The 27,582-nt window shown below is 43.1% G+C and overlaps 1 protein-coding gene across 5 annotated transcripts in view; it reads left to right on the top strand.

Annotated features, from left to right (window-relative positions):
* The window catches only part of shroom4 (shroom family member 4), a 102,377-nt gene extending 75,349 nt beyond the window's left edge, over positions 1-27,028 (top strand). For all 5 annotated transcript variants that reach the window (XM_080899050.1, XM_080899051.1, XM_080899052.1 and 2 more), the window contains 9 exons: positions 6,667-9,556; positions 15,680-15,741; positions 17,988-18,779; positions 20,292-20,948; positions 22,389-22,518; positions 22,619-22,720; positions 24,338-24,508; positions 24,635-24,777; positions 25,303-27,028. In XM_080899050.1, coding sequence (XP_080755176.1) covers positions 6,667-9,556; positions 15,680-15,741; positions 17,988-18,779; positions 20,292-20,948; positions 22,389-22,518; positions 22,619-22,720; positions 24,338-24,508; positions 24,635-24,777; positions 25,303-25,465 — 5,110 coding nt within the window. In that variant the 3' untranslated portion in view covers positions 25,466-27,028. The remainder of the gene's footprint in view (positions 1-6,666; positions 9,557-15,679; positions 15,742-17,987; positions 18,780-20,291; positions 20,949-22,388; positions 22,519-22,618; positions 22,721-24,337; positions 24,509-24,634; positions 24,778-25,302) is intronic.
* Positions 27,029-27,582: the final 554 nt, after the last annotated feature.

The raw sequence follows: 27,582 nt of genomic DNA, 5'->3' as shown, positions 1-27,582 counted from the left end.
GATAATAGACCTTTTACCGATAAGGTTTATGCAAGATGTTTTGACGTAGTCTTGACGCAGTGTGTTTCAGAGGATCTCCATGTAAAGCTGTTGTTTATATGGTGCGCTCAGTGATATCTCACTGGCGATCGTGGCTCAAGAGTTAGGAGTTCGCCTTGTAATCGGAAGGTTGCCGGTTCGAGCCCCGGCTTGGACAGTCTCGGTCGTTGTGTCCTTGGGCAAGACACTTCACCCGTTGCCTACTGGTAGTGGTCAGAGGGCCCGGTGGCGCCAGTGTCCGGCAGCCTCGCCTCTGTCAGTGCGCCCCAGGGTGGCTGTGGCTACAATGTAGCTTGCCATCACCAGTGTGTGAATGTGTGTGTGAATGGGTGGATGACTGGATATGTAAAGCGCTTTGGGGTCCTTAGGGACTAGAAAAGCGCTATATAAATACAGGCCATTTACCATATCTCTGATTTTAAGGTTCTTTTGGGATTCGTTTTTCTCCTGGCTTTAATTTGTCGCTTCCTCACTGAGGGGAAGAGTAATTACAAGCTGGGGAATATAAGATGAGCATCTTCATCTGAATTACAGCAAATCAGGTTTTGCTGCTCCACCAAAAACATCATACTTTATATTAGTCATACAGTATGATCCCATTATTTGCAAGTCCCCACCTGGGATTTAAAAAAAAAAAAAAATTGGTCCCTGTGACTCTGACTGTGCCCCTAAAGCCAACAATTGCCAGGAAGCAGGTGACATCACTGTTTTAATGTCAACATGGCCCACACAGGAAGCAGGTCTATTTTTGGCTTCTATTTAAACATTCCAAAGCAATAACCAATCAGATCTCTCTGGTGACCAGCTCTTTGTTCGTCTGCTCGTGGGGGACAAGATGTTTTCTGCTGCGGTGGCAAATCCATTCAGAGCCCTCGGGGTTTTTAAAAGTGAAAGGGATGCAACAACAAATTCAGATGGATTTTGTTTTGTTATTTGGCCTTCTGCAGTTAATAGTTGCAGTTTAAATCAAGAAGTTTTAAGAAAGATGTAGAATAACACTAAAATGGGGTGGAGTGGAAATTGGTTTAAGTAATTCACCTTTCCAGTTGAGATGTTGATGAAAAGCAGAGTTTTTAAAAAGTGGTGGTGTACACTTGAGTTTTGGACACCAAACATTTGAATGCTTCATGAAAGAGTCACACTTTTTCCAGTGTGGTCTTTTTCACAGCGACTAATCCAAATCACACAGCAACGCATTAATGGCTAACCTTGTTTTGCTGATGGGTTTATCTCAGACGCCCTCTCGGCGGAAGTTTGGTGTGTTTTCAGTATCATATCTTCCTGCCATGTGGTGTAATTAATCTGTACCAATTACAGATCTTCAGACTCTAGCAATTGCTCATTGAGCCATGAGATAGTAGATAATTATGTCATTAAGCCCAGCTTTGCTAAACCTCTAAATTGTGGAAGTATTCAGGTTTCTTTTTTTTACTACTAAGTCATAAAAGTCCTGTATGACTCCATTCAAAATTACTTCTAAATTAAATCCCACTTTTCATGGATTTGATGTTGAACTTATCTGGCTAAATTAAAACATGAGAAACATGGTGCTGAATGACCTTAAACTCACTGAATTCAATATCTACAGCATCATTTTAAAACAGCCAGCCCCAAAAACATCCACAGATTCCCTTTTTCTTTTAAAAGAATCACAGTTTGCTGTCATTTTAGGTTAGCATAAAACATGCCTTAATATGGACTCCAGGATGACAATTTTGCAATCATTAAAACTGAATATTTGAAGTCAGAATAAATGCCATCGTCTATAAAAGAATATAGATAATAATGATTTTTTAAAATAGTGATTCTTTTAAGGAATGTCAGTACATTAAAAGACTTTTGAATGTTTCAAACTGGTTTAACTCTAAAATAAAACAAAAGACTAGGAAATTATTTACTATACCTGGCCACCCATTGGCCACCCGATGTTAAAACATGCAGCACAGACAGCTTTTTATCCATCATTTGGGATCTTGCAATGTTCAAACTCATGACAGAAAAGATTTGTTTGTGCACATAATTGGAATAATAAGTTAAACAGCAGTCCAGACTCATTAGTCATTCCCCTCCAAATTCATTAACATGAAGCTGCCTTTTGTTGAGTTTCTGGCCCTCTGACAGTGTTTTGCCCATGTGCCCATATAAAATATCAGGTGGGAGACCATTCTACATAAACTATATTCTTTGTAGTTTTGCAGACACGTGACAAGTCAATGTGATGTTTTCTGACATATAGATATCATGGTGCTCATGCTGACAATGTGGGATTAAGTGACTAAGGTCCCACTTACACAGGCCTAGAGACTAATCCATGACCATCAGGCAACCAAGAGAGAAAAACTAGTGTTCCCTGATCGGCTGTGAGTGGTTTCCAGAGGTTGATTGCAGTCGATGGGATTGCTCAAGTCCCAGCCACACAGATTTTCAGACCAGTCAGTGACCCCCTGGCAACCACCTGTCACTAGGGAAAAACATGTGTCACCCAACTGGTTGGCAGACCTTCTTGTGACTATTTGATTGCTAACATATTGCTGTGATCATAGTTTGAATTTTCACCCAGCGAGAGCCAGAAACCCCCAGGAACCACTGCCATCCAGTTGGGGACTACACATTTTTTCCCCACCAACTGCTGGGTGCAGCACATCCAATATGGTGGCCAGCTGTCAAGCAGCATGTGTAAATGACTAATTACTTAGTGAAAGTGCTACTTTTTATTGAAAATTTCCCAAATCAATGAGTATTACTTCCGCTCTGAGTCTAGCTATGAGATTTTTTTTTTCTGCTACTGTAATACATCAGTGACAAATAATTGAATCGGATAGTCAGGTTGAATAAAACTCTTTGTATTAGAGTATGATCTCACCAAGCTACTCACAGTAAAAATAGCCTTTATGTCTTTGTCAGTTGTTCTCCTTTTGATAGCAATCAGTGATCTAACGTACCACTGTTTTAATAGTCCCACATGATGTGTGCGTGTGTGTTAGTGTGCGTGGGGGGTTCTTATTCCCACAGTTCTCCCGCCTGATCTCATCAGTCGGATGAGGAGGCAGCTCCCGGCATAACTCTGGACAATGTCGTGTGACTCCCAGAAAATGTGGACAAAGAGAGGAAGACGTTCAATAAACTGTGTTTGTGTGAAGGAGAGTACATTTTGTACAGTCCGTGTGTGTGTGTGTGTGTGTGTGTGTGTGTTTTATTTTTGCTCTAACCATGTGTAAGCAATAAGTAAAGTAGGGATAAAATATCTCCAGCTTTCACAGGAGTGTGTATGCCTTTTGTAACTCTCACATCGTGCGTTTGTGTATTTGTGCTGGTGCGTCTTCGTCAAACCTCACACTCACATGTTCCACATTGCGTCTGATTGGGCAGGAGTGACTGTCATTTCCTCTCCAGCTCCCGTCTCATTTCCTCTCTTCCTCTCTCTGTCACCCAGGTCAAACTTATACAGAAGCCTCTCCTCTCCCATCCATTGCTCACTTCCCTCAAAGACTGTTTTCTCATGCAGATAATGAAGCGTACTTTCCACCCTGCCAGTCAGAGTATTGTATCTCACTGTTTTACACCCGTGATCTTATTGAGCGATTTATGTACTTATATTGCACCACTCCCAGGGCTCCCATTTATGTCATTCTAGTACTGAACGCTTGAGACTGACGAACATGCCTGAACATGTCTGGATGGACACTAGAGAAACTGCAATGTTGGCATTTCCATGTTTGCTTTATTTTGCAGAGCTGTTGTTTGCTGCTTCAGCTTAATGGTGGTTTCATAGCATTTTCACATAACACATGAAAGATCTTTGGTTTGAACCTGGGAGCTGGCACAGATCCCTGCATCAGAAATGGCTTCTGGTGTAAAAGTCTATCAAACCAAATATTCAGTTCAATTGAATTTTATTTATATGGCACAGTAGCACAGTTCCCTCAAGGCATTGTTTGGATCCGCATATCCAGATATGCAGCTCTAAACAACTTCTGTTATACAGCATATTAATGAGTTAAAGGTCACTAATTTTATTATTGACTTTAAAGTCTTGACTTTATTACCCCATGATCATTATATAAAGGACATAAATTCCTCTTCATGTTCCAAAAGCCAGTGAAGTTTTAAGAGTCGGCTCATATAATTCTTACATTATCCAGCCATACTGGAAAACGGTAGCTGTCAAACACAGAAACATTGCTTGTCTAATGTGAGAGACACCATGTACATAGAGCCTACTGGTAAGAGCATGGAAAGGAAAATGACCTATACGCGTACTACAAATCATCAAAACATTGGAATACATGAGCATAAAACTTGTATTTAGCGTAAAAGAGTAAGTTGAGGTTGAATAGTTTACAACTGAAGTTTCTGAAGCAAAGAATTGTAAACCATAAATACCACAAGCAGCAGCCTGGAGATAGTCTGCTGGTTGTCTTGCCCATGTTGGTTTGAGATCAAAGTCCTTCAGAAATTTCTGTCTCCTGTAACCCCTCCTCTGTCTCCTTGACAACTTTCCCCATTGTTTGAATAAGACACCAAAGAAATAACAAAAGGGTGAGTGACCACTCTCTCCTCTTTACAGGAAAAAGAAATACCACAATAAAAATGCCTGCAGGTTTTTATTGGAGCCTTTATGGCACTGGATTTGAACCAAGCGCATGAACACTGGGTGCCCTCAAAGCCCGCTTGATAAGACAATATGTACGAAGTGTATTTTTCTATCTTTGCTGCCTAACCTCTCCTTTTGCTCCCTGTTATTCTGTCTCGTGTGGTTTTCTCCACGAAGTTGAGATGGTTGGGAATTCTTTTGTTCTTTTTTCCTCTGTGTCATTTGGGGGAAACGGGGTCATTTTTTGGCCTAATAAACAGTCGAAACTACAAGGGGGGCCAAAGAGCTCGAGAGGATGATGTGTAACATGGGTCACAGGTCAAATTCAAACCCAACATTGCGGTTGAGTGGCGGGTAGTTGAGTCCATTGAGCAACATTTGATATACAGTACATATGACATTTATTGCATGTCTGTCTGCCCTAGAAGGGATACCTCATCTGTTTCTCATCTGCCTTTTTTTCTCTCTTGATTCAGCTGGGGGAGTATTTTTTTTCTTATCTAAATCAAATGTGCTAGGATAGATTATATTGTACAGACGCTTCTCTTTTTTGGCTATATATATAGTTATTAGAAAGTAAAATGGTTTTTAAAAGCTATATATATATATGTGGGGGGGGGGGGGGGGTAAACATTGTGCATTTGATGTAAAGAAGTTGGGACAGGGTAGGACAAAAATCGGAAGAAAGGAATGAAAGAGGAAGATGAAAAAGGATGAGAGGAATCAAGGAATGACTTAGACACTTTGACTGTAGGCAGCGTGAGTTGATGAGGAGGAAATCCCTCTCTGCCTAAAGAGGCTTCCTCCGAGGGGCTTTAAAATGCATGAGGCTGCCGTGGATCTTCAGCTCACCACTGATAGAAAACAGATCCACCAGCTGTTCAGTGGAAATGTTGTATGGATGGGATGTGAAGGGCGGGGTAATCGAAACTTACAGTATATGAAAATTAAAGATGACTTAGTATATGTAGCTTTTAAAGGCATTAACTGTCTTGTCAGTCAAGAAGTAACATCATAATGTTCTGGAAACCACATGAAGTTGCTTAGAGAACATTAAAATTTACTTTGATTTTGATACTGTATTGACTTTCCTCCGCCTTTCCCTGCAGTTGTTACAGTCCAGCTCCCCAGCAAAAACCTTTAAACTACTTTAAATGAAGCTGGTAGGGTCAACCCATCCAGGGTTAGAGTAAATGAGGTCATTTTTGTGTGTTGGAAAACCCAAAGGGTAAAGTTTTTAATCTAGTAAAAATTCCTAAAACAGGAGTGAATGTTAATCCCAACCTAATCTTTAGATGAGTCGCCAATTACGTGTTGGATGTGAATTGTTCGATAATTAATAATGGCAAGTAGCTTAACCCTAAATCCATAATGCTGTTTAACTATGCTAATCAAAGAATAGTTGAACAGTTCCCCAAAACTCAATAATACCAATAAAACTACCTCTGAAGTCTTCAGTGGTAATGACCCCAAGCCCTAGATTTAACCCCACCCCTAACCCTATAACCCCACCCACACGTACATCGATATTTTGGCGCACGTGTTTTGTGTACATTTCTGCAGGCACTGCGGAAGAGGTGGCATGTATCTAATCAGCAGCAATGGCAACATCTGGGCCCATTGCATACACCACTGATCATATTGACTACACACGCAGGGTTAATTTTGCTTTTAAAACTAAAACAAAGCTGCATTTTAATTGGCCATTGAGTGCGTTTCTCTTTTTGTCTTTATCAGACTGTGTGCAGTGTTACTGCTTTATGGTTAGGGTTATATTTTTACTTGTTATTTTGCCATAATCTTGACAGCACCTTAAACTGGTGAATAGAGATATTTTTCAAAATGAATACAGAAAAGTCCTTGTTTTTAAAAAAAATACCTTCTGGAAGAAATCTGGATAGTTTTTGATGTGTTGTTCAAAGATCAAGTTGGCATTTGTTTGCTTATTTAGTCTGCAAAATAACCCAAAGCACCACCCAGTGTCTGTTTTTGAAACATTTCGTTTGACCTTCTGCATCTCCATCTCTCTGCAGTGATTTGTCCATACAGTGGAGTCAGCTGTCCAGACCTTACTCCTCCACTGACCGAAGCAGCTCCCTGGGCTCCATGGAGAGCTTGGACACACCTACACCCACCACGCAGCCATACTCAGACTCCCATAATTCACCAGTCGATCCCACCCTCTTCAACAATAAGAGAGACTCTGCCTACAGCTCCTTCTCCGCCAGCTCAAACACATCTGACTACGCGACGGTCCCTCTGAGACCCGGTGAAGCCAACTCAATGGATAACCTCTTGTCTTGTCAAGGCTACCCTGTTAGAGACACCTCAACCCTTTGCGAGTCACCTAGTGAGGGCAAAGATGAGGCACCGCTGATCACACAAAAGTCCAGATCACTGACTAGGCCGAGACCAAGGCCCATCGAGGTAAAAGAGAGACCCTCGTCCTGCTGCTATGAGCAGGAACGGAGGGGTGGAGGCTTTGAGATTCTAAGAAATGGAGAAACAGGAATGGAAAGAAAAAGGAACCCTCCTCAGCCTCCAACCAGAAAAGATAGTTTTAGGGCAACCCGGAGTCATCCCAATTCCACCAACCCACGTTGTGCTTCTGCTCCTATTGAAAGTTCTGGTGTTTCTTCTTATTATGAAGAAAACAAGCTCTCACTTAATCTTGAATCAGGAATGCATAATGGCTTCCCTGCACCAGGAGGAGGTCAAAGTGGGAATTTCGAGAAGGATACTTTAGATACACACTGTATCCAGACGGAAAATATTAGATTTATAAAATGTGACACTAGTGCTCATAAAGACTACAACTCAGAGAGCACCTCAGAAAACCTCTCTGAACCACTGACAACTTCCTTAAATCCCAACCTCCACTCTGATTCTGACACCTTGCCTGCAGAAGCCTCCACCGAGGTTCAAGAGCAGTCCTGCATCTCCCACACTCAGACCAAGCACTGCTCTACTGTGCTACACAGGCACAGCGCTCCCGAGAAGCTCCTTGCTACACAACTTCAATTGCTGCAGTTTAACAGTGACAGCCCTTCTGTGGAACCATGCAGTCTATCAAACCCTTCTGAGCCCTCTTTGTCTCCCTGCAGCAGCCAGTGGTCCCCTTCATCACTTCAGCCAATGAGTGAACACCAAGAAGCTTCTCAAAACCACCTTCATGCCACGTCAAACAAATGGGGAGGTAGCCGATGCTCAACCCCAGGATCTGTGTACTTCGAAGGAGATGGAGATGACAAAGATTCAAGAGAGAGGCTGAATGTGAATGGCGGTTCTCTCACACCGGATCAGCATCACGTGCCATGGGGTCGCTCTGTGAGCGTGCCAGGGGAGAGCACAGGATCATCAGCACAGGAAAGACTGAGCTCTGAGCAGATGCTTGAGCGGGACTTTGAGCCTCTTAGTGCTGCTGCAAGTATGGATACCTTACTGGATGAGCAAAGAGCAGTGGACAGAGGAAAAGGTGAAGAAAAAAAACAAGAAGTTGTAGAAGGTGAGGCAAGTGCAAAAAAGTCCAACTCTTCCAGGAACCATCGAAGGAACCGCCGGCGAAGCGAGAGATTTGCCACCAACCTGCGCAATGAGATTCAGAGGAAAAAGGCCCAGCTTCAGCGCAGTCGAGGTCCAGGAGGGTTACTGTGTAGTAGAGAAACTGTCCAGGAGGAGGATCCAGATGTCAATGAGGAGGGAGATGCAGAACAGCCAGCCCAGGAAGACGGTGCCAAGGCTACATTTGCCACTCCTTCTCTTCCCCAAGATTCCCAGACCTCAGAACCAGTCATACCATCAAACACCTCAAGTGAATCAGACCGTGATGTCTTAAAGACTCAGTCTCCATCCCTAACCTACCCTCAGAACAATAGTTTATCCAGATCTGTCCAAATTCTGGACCCAGGCGCCCCGAGTTTTGGTGTTGGCATCCGAGTTGTGGAGGAACCAGCTCCCGCTGGCAAGGCCCGCCGTTGGCGTTGGACCCCTGAGCACAAACTCCAACCAGAACCTGATCAAGACAGACAGTGCAGAGTTTCCAATGAGAGCGTTTTAGGAGTAACAGGGTCTCGTCATGGAGTTTGTGCTTTCACCTCATCATCTACATCAACATACGGCCGCTCGTCTTCAGGTTCTCGAACCGAGGATTCTGATATCCTTCCGTTTGCAGATAGAATGAAGTTTTTTGAGCAAACGAGCAAGGGCGTGTCTGTTTCAAATGCCCTGGGGTCTATCCGGAGCACCAGAGGGGGAGAGCCTCCAAACCAAAGGAGATATTCCTATCAGGGGGGACCACAGGAAAGCTCCCTGCTTTCAAACACTGTGGAGGCCAGGAGGCAGTCTGTGAGTAACAGCAGGGAGAGGCGGAAAGAAAAGGAGAGGGAACAAGCGAGGGAAAGGGAGGAGAGGTTGAGGGAGCGAGAGGAGAGGCTAAGAGAAAGGGAGAAGCAGCAGGAAAAGGAAAGACAAGAGAGGGAACTGGAAATGGAGAGGGCAAGGATGAGGGAGATGGAGCGGGAGAGAGAGCGAGAGGAGCGGGTCCGACAGTGGGAAAGGGAAAGGGAGCTCGAGCTGGAAAGGGAAAAAGAAATGGAGAGAGCGAGAGAACGAGAGCGACTCCAAAATCAAAGAGAGAAAGAGCTTGAGAGAGAAAGAGAGAAGGAAAGGGAAGAAGACTGTCAGCTCACCTCTCATCAGGAGTTTTATCGTAGCTGTGGCTTCACAGTAAAAACTCAAGACTTCCAACAACACAAGGAGAACTTCCACAACTTCCAGCCCAAACCTCAGATATTCTCCCACAGCCAAACCCAGAGTCACGTCCCACGATCAGCTTTTTATCCAGTCAGCACCCCTTCCCAGCGACCAGAGAACCGACAAGCTCTGCCCCCGGGATTCTCAGCACAGAGTTACACATCTGCAGAGGTAAGAGGGATGCTCCAAGGGTCTACTCCATTTTTTTTACCTTGCCCCAACTAAGTGAGCAGGAAACATGGTAATACCCCAGATACGACTATACAATAGCATCAGCAAAGTAGAATTCGTTTACTGTCCCCTTTTAAAAACGAAACAACCCTCATTGACTTGTTCACTTCATATTTTGCCTCTGCCTCACCTGCAGTAACCCTACTACTAATGGTTGCTTTATGTTGTAAGGTGAAGACTCCAAAATATTAGAAAGAAACCCCAATTAAATTACCTCCATGAGCAAGCACTTGGCTACAGCGGCAAGGAAAAACTCCCTTTTAACAGGAAGAAACCCCAGCAAAGTTTCTACCTCCATATTTTAATTCTTGGCCTCTGTTAAAGGATCTCTGTGGGATTACAGTTTAAAATATAATAATGTAATATAATAATAGTAATAATAAGGTATAAAACATCTAATTTTCCTATAGGAAAATCACAGGTGAAACATTTAAGAGCAGATGGAAATAAAATAAAAAAATAAAAAATAACAACAATAATAATAACAATAATATTCATGAATAGCCAGGAAGTTGTTTTTTTTTTAATTTCTTTGCACAATAATAATATGTAATACTTTTTTGATTGCTCTACTAACTCTTTTGTGTTGGTTTTATATGTGTAAAAGTACTGGCAGCAGCCAGTGAAACTCCTTCAAAGATTTTTTTAAAAACTTGACCTCTGACCTCAAGGTCACTGAAATTTAAACTCGTCTGAGATTTTTTATAATTACACCTATGTTATTATTTTCCGGATTCTAGGGTAATTTCCTTATGGGATTACCACATTCACATGATTTTCAGAAAACTTGACCTCTGACCTTGACCTTGAGATTCCTGCCCGTCACATGACATGTGCACCTAACCGTGGCAAAAGGTTAGTCTACAGCGCTGATTTTGTTTGTAGGGCTTTTTAAGGCCTTAAAAAAGCACCTTAGTTAACGTTTGAACTAAGCAAAACTGTTATTTTATGCTTGAGTAAGTTAAACCTCGCTTTAAAATAATGGTTAAAAATACTTATCTCAGTCAGTCAGACTTTATGATTTTTTTGTTGGGTTGAATGCCAATTTATTTTTCTTTTTTGTGTAAAACACCTTTTTATGCATTCACAAGTGGCGCTCAAGCTAAACCATTGTTCGCCATAATTACCAATGAACTCATTTCTGTGTTAACGTTGCGTTATCATATTGAGGCGATGATCCTGAGAGGCAGCCTGCCTAAGTTGAATCACAGCCAGTGTTCCAGCAGCATTGAAACTTAGTACCTCTTTAGAGAGTGAAAAGTAAACTTTTCTGCTGGACCAAGCTGAGATGACCACCGGAGACCGAAAACTATCTCGCTCCTTTCAACCAGCACCACAAAGGGATCGAGTGGCCTCGCTTGGATGTTGGAGCTAAGCGGCCGCTCGGTCCAAGTGCTCCGCGGTTGAACAGTGGGTTTGAAGCCGAGCCTCTTATCCTGCATGCGGTCACAGTCTGAAATTCTCATTCAGCGGATTGTTGCAGCAGAACCTAGAGAGCGAGAGAGCGAGCAGCGGCGGGACACTTGTGTCAGCGATAATAGCGGCATAGGGTTACATCTTTACCACAAATTGATCCGACTTAGGGGGGCACAGACCCTCGTCTGAACTTTTGCTTCTTCTGTGAACTCCTGCACATTCGTGCCCTCATCATTCGACACCAAGCAATCCACACTGACATTTGTTTTGGACTAAATGTATTTTGAGTTCAGCATATGTTTGGTTCAGGACACTTCTGTGAGGGTACGCCACACCAAGGCCTCCGGGGAGCCGTAAACCTCGGCCTCCTCCGTGTCGGCATTCTTCTCAAGTCAAAGGTTGCCGGTTAGATGCCACAGCGATAACCCCGTGTGTTTAACTCTGCCGCTGACAAGGTCCATTGTTTTTTAGTGGTAACAGATGTGCTGGATGGGTGATAAGGGGAAACCCTAATATCCAGGTGTCGGTGTGACGGTCAGCCTTAAAATTCACTCATTTCACACAGTTCCCTTTTGTATTGAGAAGTGAGGTTTATGCTGTCATTAAGGTGTGTGTGTGTGTGTGTCTGTGTGGTCATGTTTGTGTGTTTTGGATACAGGACGGAAACCAAAATCTTTGCAGCCGCTTTTATTATTTGTGGTCTGTCACTGAGTGAAAGGAGGCCGGCTGCGCCTTTAAATTCAATTGATGTTTTACAAAATCAGATTCCTTTTTTTCCTTCTAATTTTACCTCCCACCTAAATTACTGGATCGGATATCGGAGAAAAATAAAAAATGTAATCCGATCCATTAAATATCACGAAAGCACCTCACAAAACTTGCAACACGCCGTAACTCACCTCAGAACGTTAGCACGTCGGAGCAGTATGCATCACGTGATAGAGCGGCTGTGGCATGCGGGACCTGTCGGTGCTCTGGATAGCATTTGGAGCTTCGCTAGCAACCCGGCATTTCATCTCCGACAAAGTTATCCCCGAGAGAAGTAAAGCAAGTGTGTAAGTCCATCTCTGAATGTTTGTAAAGCATTCCCACGTTAAGCTTAACAACCGATATATGGAGCGACTGCCTCTTCTCTCTCTCTCCCTCTCCTGCTGCTACTTCAATCATGAAACTGCTTAACGATCAGCTGATCGGCTTTTCTGTCGCGAGTCCGTCTCTCTTGTTTGTTTTTGGCCCACTTTGCACCAGAAAGAGGAAACCAGCGGCTGAACAACAGCAGCACGTTTAAGCTTGATCAGCTGTTGTTAGAATGTATTTAATATTACTTTCTACTCGAGGATCTTTTTCTACGTAGCTGACGCTGGTAACTGTGCAGGGGCGGATCTAGCAAAGTTTAGCCAGGGGGGCCGATAGGGCATTAACAGGGAAAAGGGGGCACAAAGAAATACTTTCTTATTCTCATTTAAAATGTCTGGCTGTTATTAAATAATTATCTGACAGCCAAAGTTTTAATTTGATGTAAAAGGAATAGAAGTCAATTACTGTATATAGTGACTATTAAGTCTAATATATATACCCTAGTAAGCTATAGTACTTTTTCCTTTGGGAAGGTACCATCTGTGCAGTCTGCAATTTTGTTGAAGAAAGATGTTGAATCTATTTAATATTTCTTGAAAAATAATTGATTTCTGTGCATTTTTTTTCACACTGCATCAAATTAAGGTTGATTACGTCGATTAAGCATCATGAGGTGGAGCGTGAGGGGTGGTTCCCTATTTTTTATTTATTTATTTTTGTTGTTGCTGGGAGTTGGAACCCTATTAGTTAGGTTGCTTAATATTTACACTAAGTACTCTTTAAAATACCAGAATAGGGAGGATGGTGTAGGTTTAAGTTTATTAGATTGATCAGTATTGCTGATTTTTTGCATACAGGTATAACAGAATAGCTTTAGTGTAGTTGTTGTTTTAAACTTGAGTATGAACTTATACAAAATGCACCAAGATATTTAAAAAAACAGTTTTGTTGATTAAAAAACACTATATCGGATTCATATCGGTATCGGCAGATATCCAAATTTATGATATCGGTATCGGACATAAAAAAGTGGTATCGTGCCATCTCTAGTTTCCAGCTTAATATTCTTCTATCAGTCTGTTTTTAGCTTTGGCATGATTTTATACACGAGGTGATGAGGAAATTGGACTAAGACCAGCCATAGCATCCACTGAGGGATGTCTGCGAGGTGGGAACAGGGCGAGGCTGAGGCAGCAGTAGAGTCGTGAGCTTCGAGAGATCTGCACGGTAGCCACGTAAAGAATGATAACGAACCGAACAGCATCACCAGGAAGCAGACTGGGTGGGAGTCGATGACAGATGGACAAAAACTTTTTTACATCCACCACAGTGGCAGAGCTACAGAATAACGAATGTAAACAACCTGGTTAAATGACAGCAGCCATCAGTTGTTCTGTGTCCAGAGGGAGGGCATGGGGTCTACTCCACAACATTTATTTCACAGCTTAAGCATTATTCTGCAGTTTCAGACTTCCTGTATAAAAATGTTTCTCTTGTATAACAGTTATGGCCAAAACGTGTCATAAATAGTGCTAAGTCCCTTTTAATAATAAGTCAAAGAGCCATCCAAGTGCTTGTGAAATAGAGCTTGTTATTAGTTGTTATCTTTTGGTTTTATGCTCTGCTGACATCAAGTGACGGCCAAATATGTAAAATTCACTTCCAGCTGTGCCAACAGAAAAACCATCTGAATGTTCTGATTTGCATCACAGACAGTCAGAAAATATTCCTCCACAGCTGTGTGTGTGTGTGTGTGTGTGTGTGTGTGTGTGTCCGTGCGTGTGTGCGTGTGCGTGCGTGCGTGCGTGCGTGTGATGAGAGTGCAATGAGTTCGCTCACTGTTTCCCTTGTGTAGTCACAACAATTTTGGAAGCTTCTGGAAAATTGTGTAAAAGTCTTAAGCCACCCCTTCATATGTCTTCATATTATTCCATCTGACACTTGAGTTCACAGCCTGAACTGTCTTAGGCAGCTAACTTCTTTACGTAGTCTTCAGGAATAGTTCTTCAGGCTTCTTGAAGGACACTCAAAGCTCTTCTTTGGATGTTGGCTGCCTTGAGATGATCCTACACTGCTTCAAGTATATTGAGCTTTGGTCTCTGGGGAGGCCAATCCCTGACTGATAGTGTGTCACTTCTGGGTTTTTCTGTCCAGGTATGCTTTTACTACACTGACAGTGTGTTTGGGGTCATTATCATGGTAAAAAATAATGAAGTTGTTGCCAGTCCGACACTTTACAGATGATATTGCATAGTGAATCAAAATCTGATGGGACTTTCTGTCTTCATTATTCCATCAATTTTGACAAGATCTCCAACACCACCAGCTGAAATGCAGCTCCCAACCATGACAGAGCCTCTACCATGTTTTACAGATGGCCGTAGACCCATCTCCTGACTTCCTCCATACATATTGTCAGTGATTTGAACCAAAAATGTAAAAAAATGGATTCATCACTCCATCAGACCTGTTTCCACTGATTTTCAGTTTTCAGTTTCTCCCTGTTTTGTTTAAGAAGGTCCACTGAGACATTTCCGATGAGGCTTCAGTGAACAGTAGATGGATCAACTGAAGAAGGCCTGGAGAGTGATTGCTCAAGACCAATTTAAAAATAAGTCCAGCTCCTTGGAAGCAAAATATGTTTATTTTACTGACATGCAATAGTGGCTCTGACTGTAAAATAGACAACAGTGCAGGAGATGAAAGGAGCGATCCATCCTATCTAAATAAAATCTTAAGTGAACAAACAAATCTACAAAAGCTGCATGTACTACAAACAGAAACATCCTGCAATAAAGCGAAGATGAGGTTAGCAATCTCTTTAACTGCATCCCAGGAAACTGTTACGTGCAGGGAGAAAAGGACCCAAATGCAAAGCAAAAGCAAAAAAGAGCAGAACTCAAACACAGAACGACAACGAGGCACGCAATCCAAGCAGAGAGCAGGAACAGTCCATCAAAAATGCTGTCCACAAAGAAGACAGCCAGGGGGAGTGATCAAAGGATGATTCACAGCAAACTGACTTCAGGGTAAACCCTGTGTTTTCAGTGTTATGAAGGTCCCGCTGCCTTCCCTTCCATTACAAAACGCAGCCTTACTAAACAGTCCTCACTCGAGCACATGTGATATGATGAAGAAAGAAAAGTTATAAATAGGAAGACAACAAACAACTCGGAGTGGAAAATGTACAGATGAAGAGATTTACAATTAAATCACACAAAAATACACAACAAATGTTAATATAATTATTAAAAGTCAGACAAATGCGTTTTTAGAAGACAACTTAAATAAGGTAGAGATGGAGAATATATTAAAAACAAAAGTGCATTTGAAGCTATATAACAATAAAAAGTTGACTCATTGTAGTTCATCAAGTTTGGTTTTAGACTTAGAAATACTTCACACTCAGCACAAGTTACCTCCACCTCTCTAAACCCCGTCACCACTGCAGGGTGGAGTAACACACCAATTTCCCTTCAGCTGGGACGTGTGCTGAACATCACTCAGCTCCAAATTGAAGCCTTCCTTCATTCCTTTGGTGTTATTAACCGCCATTAAATCTCTCCACAGACTTATCCTGCCAGGCAGCAGGAAACAAGCAAGCTCAACAGGAAGTACAGCCTGACCGAGAGGTGAGCCGCTTCCTTCTTCTCCCGCACCTTTTTTTTTTCCCTTCTTCTTTCTGACCTGGTTATCTTCACGTATTTGCTCACGGCCTTTCTTTTCACTCGCTCCATCCCCTGTGTGGTTCTCCGGAGGCGTTTAGGTGCGGTCGGGCCATTGTGCACTGGCGGGCGGAAATCCCACTCAGTCATGCCCGGCTGTGATTTGCCTGTAATGAGCTCTAAGTGTGTGGAGTAATCACGCATGCTCCAAATGTGACCATAATGATATGTGGTTGGATGTATGTTAGCGGGAGGGGCATTTAGGACGCATAGTGCTCGTTAAAGGGCCTCTGCTCGGATTTGACCTGAGACCGAAACAGCTCAGTGAGCATGGTATGCACAAAGGAAACATTTACTGTAATTGAACCGCTTTCACTGTCTCTGTGTTTTTGTTCCTGATGTGCTTTTTTTCAGGAATACTCCCTCTGGAAATGTCCATCTTGTCTTTTGTTACTCGAACTTTGATTGTTTTTATTTAGCAGTTTATTTTAACAGGAAGACTCAATTTTGGGGGGCAAACAAACTGTTTCCAAAAGCATTTTCAAAACTTTAACAGTATACACACTTTACAAATAGAGCACAATGTCATCAGAAGAATTAGTGAAAAACGTGGCATTTGGAACCAATTCAAAACAAAATTTTCAACCCAACCTGCTCTAAACCACCTTTTCTGTTCAGTTTGAAGGTTTGAAGCACGTTTTCTCTCAGCAGCAACTCCTGTATTTCAGTTTTAAATAGAGGATCAAAGATGCATGTGTTTTGTGACGTGCAACTGTAAGAACCTCCTGCCAGCATGCATAAAAGCAAGCACAAGGCTCACGATTTCAGTCTGTATAAGTGCAGTCGATAACTGGCAAGCACTTCATTTTATTTTTGCTTCTTTGATAAAGGAAAACATCATTACTTAGGGTGTAGTCAACAAGATTGACCATTTTCATGATCTTGGTGTCAAATCATACATATACGTTCACTAGACACTTTATTAAGTACACCTTGCTATTACAGTGTTGGACAGCTTTCGCCTTTGCAGCTACTTTAATTGATCATAGTGTAGATTGAACTAGGTGCTGGAAACATTCCTCAGATATTTGGATCCATGTTGGTATGACAGCATCACACAGTTGCTGCAGATTTGTCAGCTCCACATCCATGAGAAGAATCTCCCGTTCCACCAGATCCCAAAGGTGCTGTGTTAGACTGAGATCTGGTGACTGTGGAGGCCACTTGAGTGTGGTGAACTCATTGTCATGGTCAAGAAACCAGCTGAGATGATGTGAGCTTTGAGACATGATTTGGTGTCCTGCTAGAAGCAGCCATCAGAAGATGGTACACTGTGGTCATTAAGGGATGGACACGGTCCGCAACAATACTCTGTGGGGTTTAAATGATGCTCAGTTGGTACTAAGGGGACCAGCGTGTATCCACACACTGTTACACCGACACCTGAACCAATGATACAAAGAAAAACCTCAGCATGCCATCTAAATGTCGTGTGAATTGTAGCCCCAGTCTCCTGGTCTTAGCTGACAGCAGAGGCACTCTGTGTGGTCTACTGCTGCTGTAGCCCATGTTCTGCGTACCTTGGATGCAACGAGTGGTTACTTGAGTTGCTGTTACCTTCCTATCGGCTTGAAGCAATCTGGCCATTCTTCTTCACCCACCCACTGTTTTCCTCACTGGACATCTTCTCTTTTTAGACCATTCTCTGTACACCACAGAGATGGTTGTGTGGGAAAATCCCACACAAATCAGCTGTTCCCGAAATACTCAGACCAGCCCGTCTAGCAGCAACAATCATCCCAAACTCAAAGTCACTTAAATCTCCTTTCTTCATCATTCTGATGCTCAGTTCATGCAGTCTTTGGACATTGTCATAATAAATGTTTTTTGCAGTCATTTGGCGTTTGAACTGAACTGTTTTTGTTCAAATTTAGACAAAAAGAAACCGAAGAAGTTTTTAAATTGTAAATTTCAGGCTTTGTCAAAGTTAGAAATATAGAAATCACAGGCAAAGGCCAAAAATTCACGTGGCGTGAATGTGAGAAACAGCTAGGCTAGTGTTGACTAAGCCTTTCATCCTCAGCTGAGCTCTGTTACAAGGAATTTGTGTCACGATGTTTCTGAGCTCTTCCTTTATCTATAAGCTTGGCTCACTCTCTATTTATTTATAAAATAACCTTTCTCGTGTCACTCTACTTTCTCCACAACAAAAGGGACTACCCAAGCTGGAGGCGGGAGTCCAGACCTCCAGAGAACATCGGTCAGTACCAGCAGCACCTCCAGCAGCCTCGATGGGGCCTCAGACACACAGACAGCAGCACCGATGACCACAACGGCTACGCTTTTGCACCTCCACCAGCTCCTCTTTATCTCAGAGGTCGAGCCATGTCCGAAAACGACCTCCGCTTCGACAGCAGCCAGCGCTGGTCCCCTTCAATTTCCATGGCAACCAGCCAGACCCTGAGTGAGGTGGAGGAAGGCAACATGAGACGTGGAGATGCATCAAGTGTTTCCAGGCAAAACAGGAAGAAGACACCCCCTCCTCCAAGACCACCACCCCCAAAGTGGGAGCAGTTCCACCGCCGGCGAGCGTCTCACCACACCCTGTTCTCCTCCTCATCTGCTTCTGCTGCTCCTCACTCCATCCCTGCCTCCTTCAACTCTCCAGGGGCTCACTATTCAGCCCACTCGTCCACCTACGTCCCTCCACCTGACACTTCCAGGCAGAGGTCCTTCAGTCTTCCCCCAGAGAGGCAGGAAGTGGTGGAGGGCGGGTGTCCAAGATGCAGCTGCAGTCAAACCCAGGAACGCACAATCGCCCCGTCCAATCAGAATCAGCCTCAGTTTCAGGAACGCCTCATTACCGTTGCTCCACCTAGCCCCATGTTCTCCAGGAGGGGATTCAGGCCGGTGGCTCCGCCCCATAGAGAAAGGGAGGCTGAATCACCTCTGCCGCCTCCACCGCCTCATCCTCCTTCAGTAGCAAAGGAGAACAGTGTGAGCAGGTGAGACTGGAGAAAATGCTGATGTTTATAAATAACTTTGTTTTTTTATTAAATGTTGAATTATTTGTTTTAGAAAAGTCAGAAAAACGAGAAGAAAAAACTTTTGCATAACAAAACAAGAAGATGATCGATTCCTGTTCTCAGGCATAGAAAACCAGTAAAGATCAATATTTGATGGGCTAATATCAGTCACTGTTAATATTTTAATCAGTGTTGGGCAAGTTACTTTGAAAAAGGAATTAATTATAGTTACTAGTTACTTCTTCAAAAAATTAACTGAGTTACAAGATTCGAAAAGTAACTATTGCGTTACTTTAAAGACATCTTTAACCCTCTGGGGTCCGGGGTATAATTGGTCATTTTTGACTACTTTTGATTTTCTCTCTACATTTTACCTTTAAAAACTATTTACTTTGCCTTGTTTGGTTTCATTCTTTTCAGCACAACCTCACGTGTGTGAAAGTACAGTTATGTTTTCATGTTGACATACTGCATTGACACCATTGATCTAAAATCAGACAAAAAAACATAAAATCCAAGTAGAAATTTACATTTTTTACTGTAACAAACACTTTTTTAAATAACCATTTCAAACTATTTACAGAACAATCAGCTGTTCTGCATTCAATAAGATGCCACAAACTTTTTGTGCCACTCCAAATATTTCTGTCCACTATAAAGGAGAACATCACAGCCTGATACCTGCAGGTCTGACAGCAGCAGGTGTATCACTCCTGTTTCTACCTGGAGACAGCAGTCGCCTCATTGTTCTTACACACAATGCAAAACTATCCACAACACTACACACTAACTACACAAGACAACACATGAACTACACACTCCAAACACGCTAAACGTCACAAATCTCTCACATCTCAAAACTTGCTCTCCCACTCTTTTTCTGCTCTCTCTCTCTCTCTCTCTCTCTCCCCCTCTTCCTAAACAACCAAATGTCACTTTGCCATATCATTTTTTAATTGGTCGACATGGTGCATTTGTCCAACAAGACGAACGGGCTGTTTTTGTTGTTGTTTTTTTTGCTCATAAGCAGAGAGTGCTTGCTGCGCTGTCCTTGGACAGTAAATGTGACGAAACTATTGAGGAAAAAACGCCGCGTATATTGTTTATCATGACTCTGGTTTTATGTGGCCTCTCAACACAATTTAAAAACTGGTATATGTCACCTTGTTGCTTTTGTCATCTTAAAGTGGTCATGTGATTGGCTTACCACGACTACTTTATTCTTCCTCAGTGAAACAGCAGCACTCATGCGCTTGTTTGTCCCCTGAGCTACAGGTGTTGTTCCAAAAAGTGATTGTCGAGCAGAAAGTGATAGCTGAACGCGGGAGCGCGCAGCTGCTTAAAGCTGTAGCACCCAGTTTACTTACGTAGACAGCTACTTCCGTGCAACTGTAACGCCGTTATTCCCATCACTGATTTTAATAGACTCCTAATTCCTGTGCTTGGTTTACTGATGTGTCAGATTATTTTAATTCTCTTGTTTCTCTGTAGTTCATCTGCGACGGACGTCAGCTGCAGCCCAGACCACAACAAAATTACAGTCAAACCTTACAAACAGCAGCCCAGCGTGAGACCTGGAGCCGAGTGGGAGAGAGCTTCAGCCCCCAGGGTTCACAGCGACACGGCGACCCCTCCTATTTTAGAAAACGGAGGTGTCATCGAGGCTTCCGGTAGATATGCCAGTCGAACCGACTGCGAGCAACTTCGTGTGGACAGAGGCTTCCAGATGGAAGATCAGCAGAAGATCCTTGAAACGGGAACCGAATCAGAGACGACCCTCAGCCCGAGCCCGGAGCACAGCCTGGAGGCTGACCTGGACGTCCCCCTAGAGACCGACATCGATGACTTCCAGGAGGAGGAGCTTCCGGGAGAGGACATTCCCATCACAAGCGAGCTCCCGTGCTTCGCCCTCCCTGTCACGGTCCTGGAGACGGACATCGACACGCTCCCGGATTCTGAGGCATCTCCGTCAGGCAGGACAAGGGTGGAGAGCAGCTCCCTGGAGGAGGAGCTGGAGGGTGGGGAGAGCAGCAGCAGAGAGGGGCTGAGCCTGGAGGAGCTCTTCCCCCAGAGCAGTGAGGGCGAGTCGGGCACAGAGAGCTGGAGAGAAGCACAACCCGTAGAGCACAGCACAGACAGCCTGGATAGGTATGAGAGAAGAGAGTGTGTGTGTGTGTGTGCGTGCGTGCGTGCGTGCGTGCGTGTGTGTGTGCGTGCGTGTGTGTGTGTGTGTGTTACACAGACCATTTGATTTGTACAAGACTTAACTGTTCTCATCACTAAGCTCATTCTGTTTCCCACAACCTTTCCAAAAGACTTGGTTCTTCTCTGTTAGGTTTACAGATGGTTCGTAGTCGCAGGCACAGGTGCATGGTGGGTAATTAGCACCACATAGAGTGCAGACGGGTTCATTTTTTTAAATCTTAAAACTGAAAAATCAACAAAGAAACATTTGTTTTTCATTTTTGTCTTCACTTTTTTTAATGAAGTGTCTTTATTGTCACTGTACAGCAATTTTGAATGCAATCTCACCAACAGTCCTAAAAAACATATAAAACTATATAAGATTTAAAAACAGATTTAAAAAGGGGGAAAGCATAAAAACATTTTTTTTAGTCTGTTTGCCCTTTTAGTTGCTCTGCCCCACCTGATGGTCACAGATTAAACAGGAGGTGACCGGGCTGGGAGAGATCTGTGATGATCTGATTATGATATTAGGCTGTCTGAACTGTGTAGGTCCTCACAGTTTCCAATCATTTTAACCCTTGATAACACTGATAACCCTCTGGACCTTTTTCTGTGCCACCACACAACAAGGAAACCCCACGTGGAAGCAGTATGTTAAAATGCTATCTATAGAGTTGAAGTAGGAAACCAACAGTCTCAGAGGGATGTTCTTCCTCCTGAGGACACTCGGGAAGTAAAGTCTCTGCTGTGCTTTCTGGGATCAGATCCTCCTTGATGTAAACTCCCAGAAACCGGACGTTTGTGACTCGCCTCCACATACTTCCCACTGATAATTAAAGACAGCACCTTTTGTTACGAATGTGTTTAGGAGCAGGTTGTTATCTCTGTGAACGGACACAGTACCCTTCTTATCTTTAATTTCAACATCGTACGATCCTTTCCAAAGGCCTGGATTGGACCCTGACAAGTTCTTTGACTTAACACTGAAAACTTTTATTTTAGCTTACCTGTAGTCCAGACAAAGCCGTATAGGTGGAAGCGGGTCAAGTTACCCAAAAACGTAGTTAAAGTAATTGTGAAATTCTAAGTCATGGATTTATTTTTAATATTTCAACCCATTATGTTGAAAAAGAACTCCCCTAAGCATTACACAGTGTTGAAAAAACAAAACAAACTTCACTGTCCTCTCATTTGGCTTCATGTTTCACAGTTTTGGAGCCGAGTTGTGCCGAGATGCCGCTCGTTAATGTCTTGCCTCATTAAACCCACGTAATTAATTGCACTTCTTTTACATGCACCTGTAATCTCCGTGTTTTTACAGCTTTGTCTGTTTTGCACCTCTTTTTGTCTTTTATCACTGTGGGAATAACATAAAGTCCCCTGCCGGTGCCTTCTCCACAGGCGGTCAGGAGCTAGCTCCAGCTGTTCGTCCTATTACAGCACATCAACGGCCAAGGCTCAGATCCTGTCGCAGATGAAGGACTTCACAGATAACAGAGAGCGCGACAAGGATGACGAGCTGACCTACAAGGTAATTCATGCGACTGCTGTTTGAAGAACGGGTGTGGTGGAGATAAAGGGAGAGGACCGCTCCTGGTTATTGGGCTTTAAGTTCTTCCTCTGTTGTGTAGAAACAGCTGATGGAGAGCCTCCGGAAGAAGCTGGGAGTGCTGAGGGAGGCTCAGAGAGGACTGCAGGAGGACATCAGAGCCAATGCACAGCTGGGAGAGGAGGTAAGGACGAACTCATTCACCTGGTCATTATGTCAGCACAGAACAACACACTTATTAACATGTTGTATTTTTCTTGTTCAATCAGATTAAAAGAAAAGTACCTTTTTCTTTTTAAAGCAAAGCTGTTTATTGCTTTGTTTTAGATGGTTTTGTGTGGTTAAACACACAAGAGTGGTTAAACGCTCTTGTGTGGTTAAACACAAGAGATCTAATGTGCTAAGAAGAAGTGTGATGTGTAGCGCTGCAGTAACTGCACAGAGACGAAGCTGATGAAAGAGCTGTTGAAGCTTGGTTAAGAAGGGAGGTGCTCATCAGTGAGCGGCAGTTTGCCTTCACTGGCTTCAAGAGTACTACAGATGTGATGTTTGCTTTCTTGTGTTGATGGAGAAGTATATGATAGCGAGAGGAGCTGTGGTCCTGCATGAGGAAGTCAGGAGGGGCAGAGAAGTATGTGAGGGTGGTGCATGCATGAGGACAGCGAGGAGGTGTGCGATAGGAGTGACAGATGGGTTCAAGGTGGGGGTGGGATGATATGCACGATCTGATATCCTCATGTTGGTGTCGTTCCTGATAAAAAAACAAAACAAAAAAAAAACTAATTCTGGTCCAGGTTCACCATTGCAAGTGACCAATCACATTGTAGTGATAGGGGTTAAGGTTAACCAAACTATATCCTTAACCACAACTGCATCCTAACCCCCGCCCTGAGCCTGACCCGGACAGCCTCTCCTCCTAAGTGTACGTCATCAGCATTTTTGTTTTCTGTGACATCATAACAGTGTGATTGGTCAGATGCAGTGTTGATCCTGGACACATATTATGATGATCCAGGAACAACACCAACACAACGATCACACAGACTGGGATTATAATAGTGATCGGCTCTGAGCCCCTTTTTCTATTGACTGATGAGGACAAGCAGGAGTCTCTGTGGACTGTGATGTTTGCAGACGACGCTGTGATCAGTAGTGAGAGTCGTGAACAGGTGGGAGAGATCCTGGAGTGGAGGAGGTATGCTTTGGAGAGGAGGGGAATAAAAGTCAGTGGAAGCAAGACAGAATCCATGTGTGTGAATGAGACGGAGGCAGGTGGATAGGTAAGCATGCAGGGAGTGGAGGTAGAGTTTAAATACTAAGAAAAGAGGAAGGCCACAGAGAATGTTTATGGATAGTGAAGGAGGACGTGCAGGTGGTTGGTGTGACAGAGGAGGATGGTAAGGATAGGGTTTGATGGAGGCAAATGAGCCACTGTGACAAACCCTAAAGGAGAAGACATTTAAGGAAGTGTTTAAGAAACACGAATGAACAGTGCAAATATGAGTGTAAGAGTGTGGGGACCTTTAAAGCTAATAGTGTTCAGCCTGCTAGGTTTTTTTCTTCACTTAAATTAGCACATTGTGTTGGATTTTCTAACCAATAGGAGGCTACAAAAACCAGACAGGTTTATTTGAAAAGTTCGTGGCAGTTATTTTTTTAATAGCATCTTATGGATGCAGAATGAAGAAGCGTGTTGATGCTGGGTAAGGTTTCACATCCACTGCATCAGCTCTGTGTTTCATCAGCTCTGTCCATCACGTCACTGACTTACAGTAAATCTGCTCTTCCTGTTTGCTCTCAGGTGGAGAGCATGGTGGTCTCCGTGTGCAAGCCCAACGAGGTGGACAAGTTCCGCATGTTCATCGGCGATCTGGACAAGGTGGTGAGCTTGCTGCTGTCGCTGTCCGGGAGGCTGCTAAGGGTGGAGACCACGCTGGACACACTGGACCCTGATACGGAGCACCACGAGAGGGTGAGGGTGATGAGGGTGGAGAGAAACGAGGACAAGAGCAGATGTAGACAGAGTGGACTTGTAGTGCATCGGGCTTTGTTTTTAAAATACCTCTATTCTCCCTCTCCCTCGCTCTCTGCACTGCAGCTCCCCCTGCTGGAGAAAAAGCGTCAGCTCATGAGGCAGCTGTCCGAGGCTCAGGACCTGAAGGACCACGTAGACCGCAGAGAGCAGGCTGTGAGCCGCGTGCTGGCCCGCTGCCTCTCTCCAGAGCAGCACAGAGACTACAGGTGGGATATATGCCCAATGTGGCAACATAAACAAACCCACCGGTGGAGAGTTCTGGTGAGAGCTCACTTTTCTTTGTAAGAGTGTAGTCAGGAGCTCTGGAATGGGTTCATCTAGAGACTGGAAAGTGTCACAGATCCTGCAGCATCTGGTGAGTTCTCTCTGGACCTTTGAAAATCCAGTGGAGATGGTCTAAAGTATCACGCCAGACCGTATCCAGGTCGCCAAGGGAAGCCAGGAAGCCAGATATCTCTAAAAAGTCTGGGTCATGTGCATAATGTGTGTTATGACCTGGGTTTTCAGTGGGGTTGTCTCTGAGCATGCACCTGAGCTCGTGCAAACCATGGGAATCTGACTGCTTCACTAAATATAAGCTGAGCTCAATACATTTTCTTGTGTTGAAGGGCAGCATGTGACAGACACTAAAGCATGTTAACTCCATAAATCAAAGTATCAAAGCTCAACATTCTACCCCAAACATCTTAATAATATTCACTGTGGGTTTTTTGTGTTTTTCCCTTCGGCAGCCACTTTGTGAAGATGAAGGCCGCCTTGCTGGTGGAGCAGCGGCAGCTGGAGGACAAGATCCGACTGGGAGAAGAGCAGCTGAGGGGGCTGAGGGAGAGCCTGGGACTGGGGCTGGGGCTGGGAATGGGCATGGGCATGTCGATGGGATATGGACAATATTAGGAACAACAAAGCTTGAAAGCGGAGAAGAAGGAAGGGTTTTTTTGTAGACTTTACTTGGATATGAAGAAAAGGAGATTTGGTGATTACGATTTCATCTGTCTGAGAAAAGGATGCCATCCTGATCAATTTTCATCGTGAACCTCCGCTCTTATTTTGAAGGAAAACTGCATCACTTGTTTTGAGACCAAGTATGAAACCATTGCTAGGAGCTGATTAACTTGGAAATAACTGGGCTGGCTCCATCTGCAGATAGCGAAATCGTCTCCTTGTCTAAAACTGACTGCCTCACAGATTTCTGAAGTCTTCATGTAGCTTCACATTTAGCACCTCGAACTACTTTTTTAAGGATTAGCAGACCTGTACGCAGAGAATTCAGGTCCAACACAAACAGCTGAATCAGCACCCTGCAAGGCTCTAAGTAGGTGAGAAGGAATGGAGGTCTCTCAACAACAGAGACCAGGAGAGAGGCACGAGTCCAAGATGTCAAAATGAAAAAAGACGGGGGAAAAAAAGACTGTTATTATCATTAACTACAGACTGCAGTGGATGGATAAATCTAAAGATATACCAAAACATATCAACAATTAATCTCCAGGATATGCGATCTGAGAGCACAGAGCATGCTCAGTGTTGGAAATGGGGGGCGATCTGTGAGTGAAACAGCTGGTGAAGATTCATAGTGAGCGGCTTCTCGTGGACCGAACGAACACGTGAGAAAATGTTGTACCCTCTGCTTCACGTTATGAACCACGTACTGTAACATTTATTGTCCTCTAACCAGTATCGCGCCACGCTGCCAAAGACATTTTTGCTTGTTGAATGTGTCACTAAGACGCTGCTCACTTTGTTGTTGTTGTTTTTAATGTATTTAAATCTCCTGGTTCAGAGAATTAAAGGATTTTTTTGGTGCTTAACTTAACCACACTAAAGCCAATATTGTGAAATGCCATTTGCAGGATTATTAACAGCTAAACATGTCATTTCTACAGCCTTCAGCAACACATATACTGTTTTATCTAAGCATCATATTGTCATATCACTTTATATTCTTTTTACTGTAATGTCTGTGGCTGTAAACATGTGTTACTGTGTGGAGTTTGACACTTCACTGACTTGTTCTGCCACGGAGTGACCGTTATGTACAGAAGATGCGTGTTTATAATGTATATAGCGGTTTTGATATTTGAAATGACTGGAATAGGTTGTAAAAGATGAGAAAGAAGACCGGAAGGAGTTGAAGTTTACTGTATATTTTGGCAGTGGATGAATCCAGTGTTTGGTTTGTGTTAAACTAAACTTTGTGTATCCTTTTTCATTTTTTCTGTCCAATAAGCTTGTTCAAGCAACTGTAAAGTTTTAAAAATGTTTTTAAGTCCACCATTTTTGCCCTAAAATTTGTATTCGAGTCCCAAATGTTGTATAAATTTTGGCTATTTTTGATAAGAAGATTCAAACCCTGTCAAACCCTTTCAGTATATATAAGGTTACATCTAGCAGCCAGTTAGCTTAGTTTAGCATTGATGACAAGCCCGACTCTTTCTGCCAGCAAAATTAAATAATTAACACATTGTATTTTGTTTATTGATCCATAAACAAAGGATTGAAAGTGTGAAAACTGCAGTGTTTTAAAGCTCTACCTTTTGATGCTAATGGAGCTAGCATCTTGGTATTTAGGATTTAGCGGCTAATTGTTTTAAGTTGTTTATTTTAGCCTTGTTTTAAAGTTCAGCTCAAATTAAACAAAACCAATCTAATCACTGAGTCATAAAGTAAATGTTAAACACCAATTATTATAAAAACATAAGGTAAGTATCACAATTGATACTGGAACAAAAGTGTAAAGACCTAGCTACTTAACGTAATTGTTTTAGCTTGTTTTGGTTTTGTTATAACTTTTAGGTTAACCACAAAAAACACAAAATAAACCATAAATAACCAACCTAGATACAATGTGTTAAATATTGAGCTTTAAAGTGCAGTTTGTACACATTAAACAAACAAAATGCAGTGTTCCCTTGTTTCAAGTCTTTCTGCTAAGATAAGCTAAGCTAACACGCTCTTGGAAGTAGATTGATATATGTAGTATCAGTTTTCTCATCTACATTTTATCTAGAGAG

The sequence above is a fragment of the Rhamphochromis sp. 'chilingali' genome, assembly GCF_963969265.1.
Source record: "Rhamphochromis sp. 'chilingali' genome assembly, chromosome: 1".
Lineage (NCBI taxonomy): Eukaryota > Metazoa > Chordata > Actinopteri > Cichliformes > Cichlidae > Rhamphochromis > Rhamphochromis sp. 'chilingali'.
The sequence above is the reverse complement of the archived record's forward strand: the minus strand, read 5'-3'. Positions and strand labels throughout refer to the sequence as shown.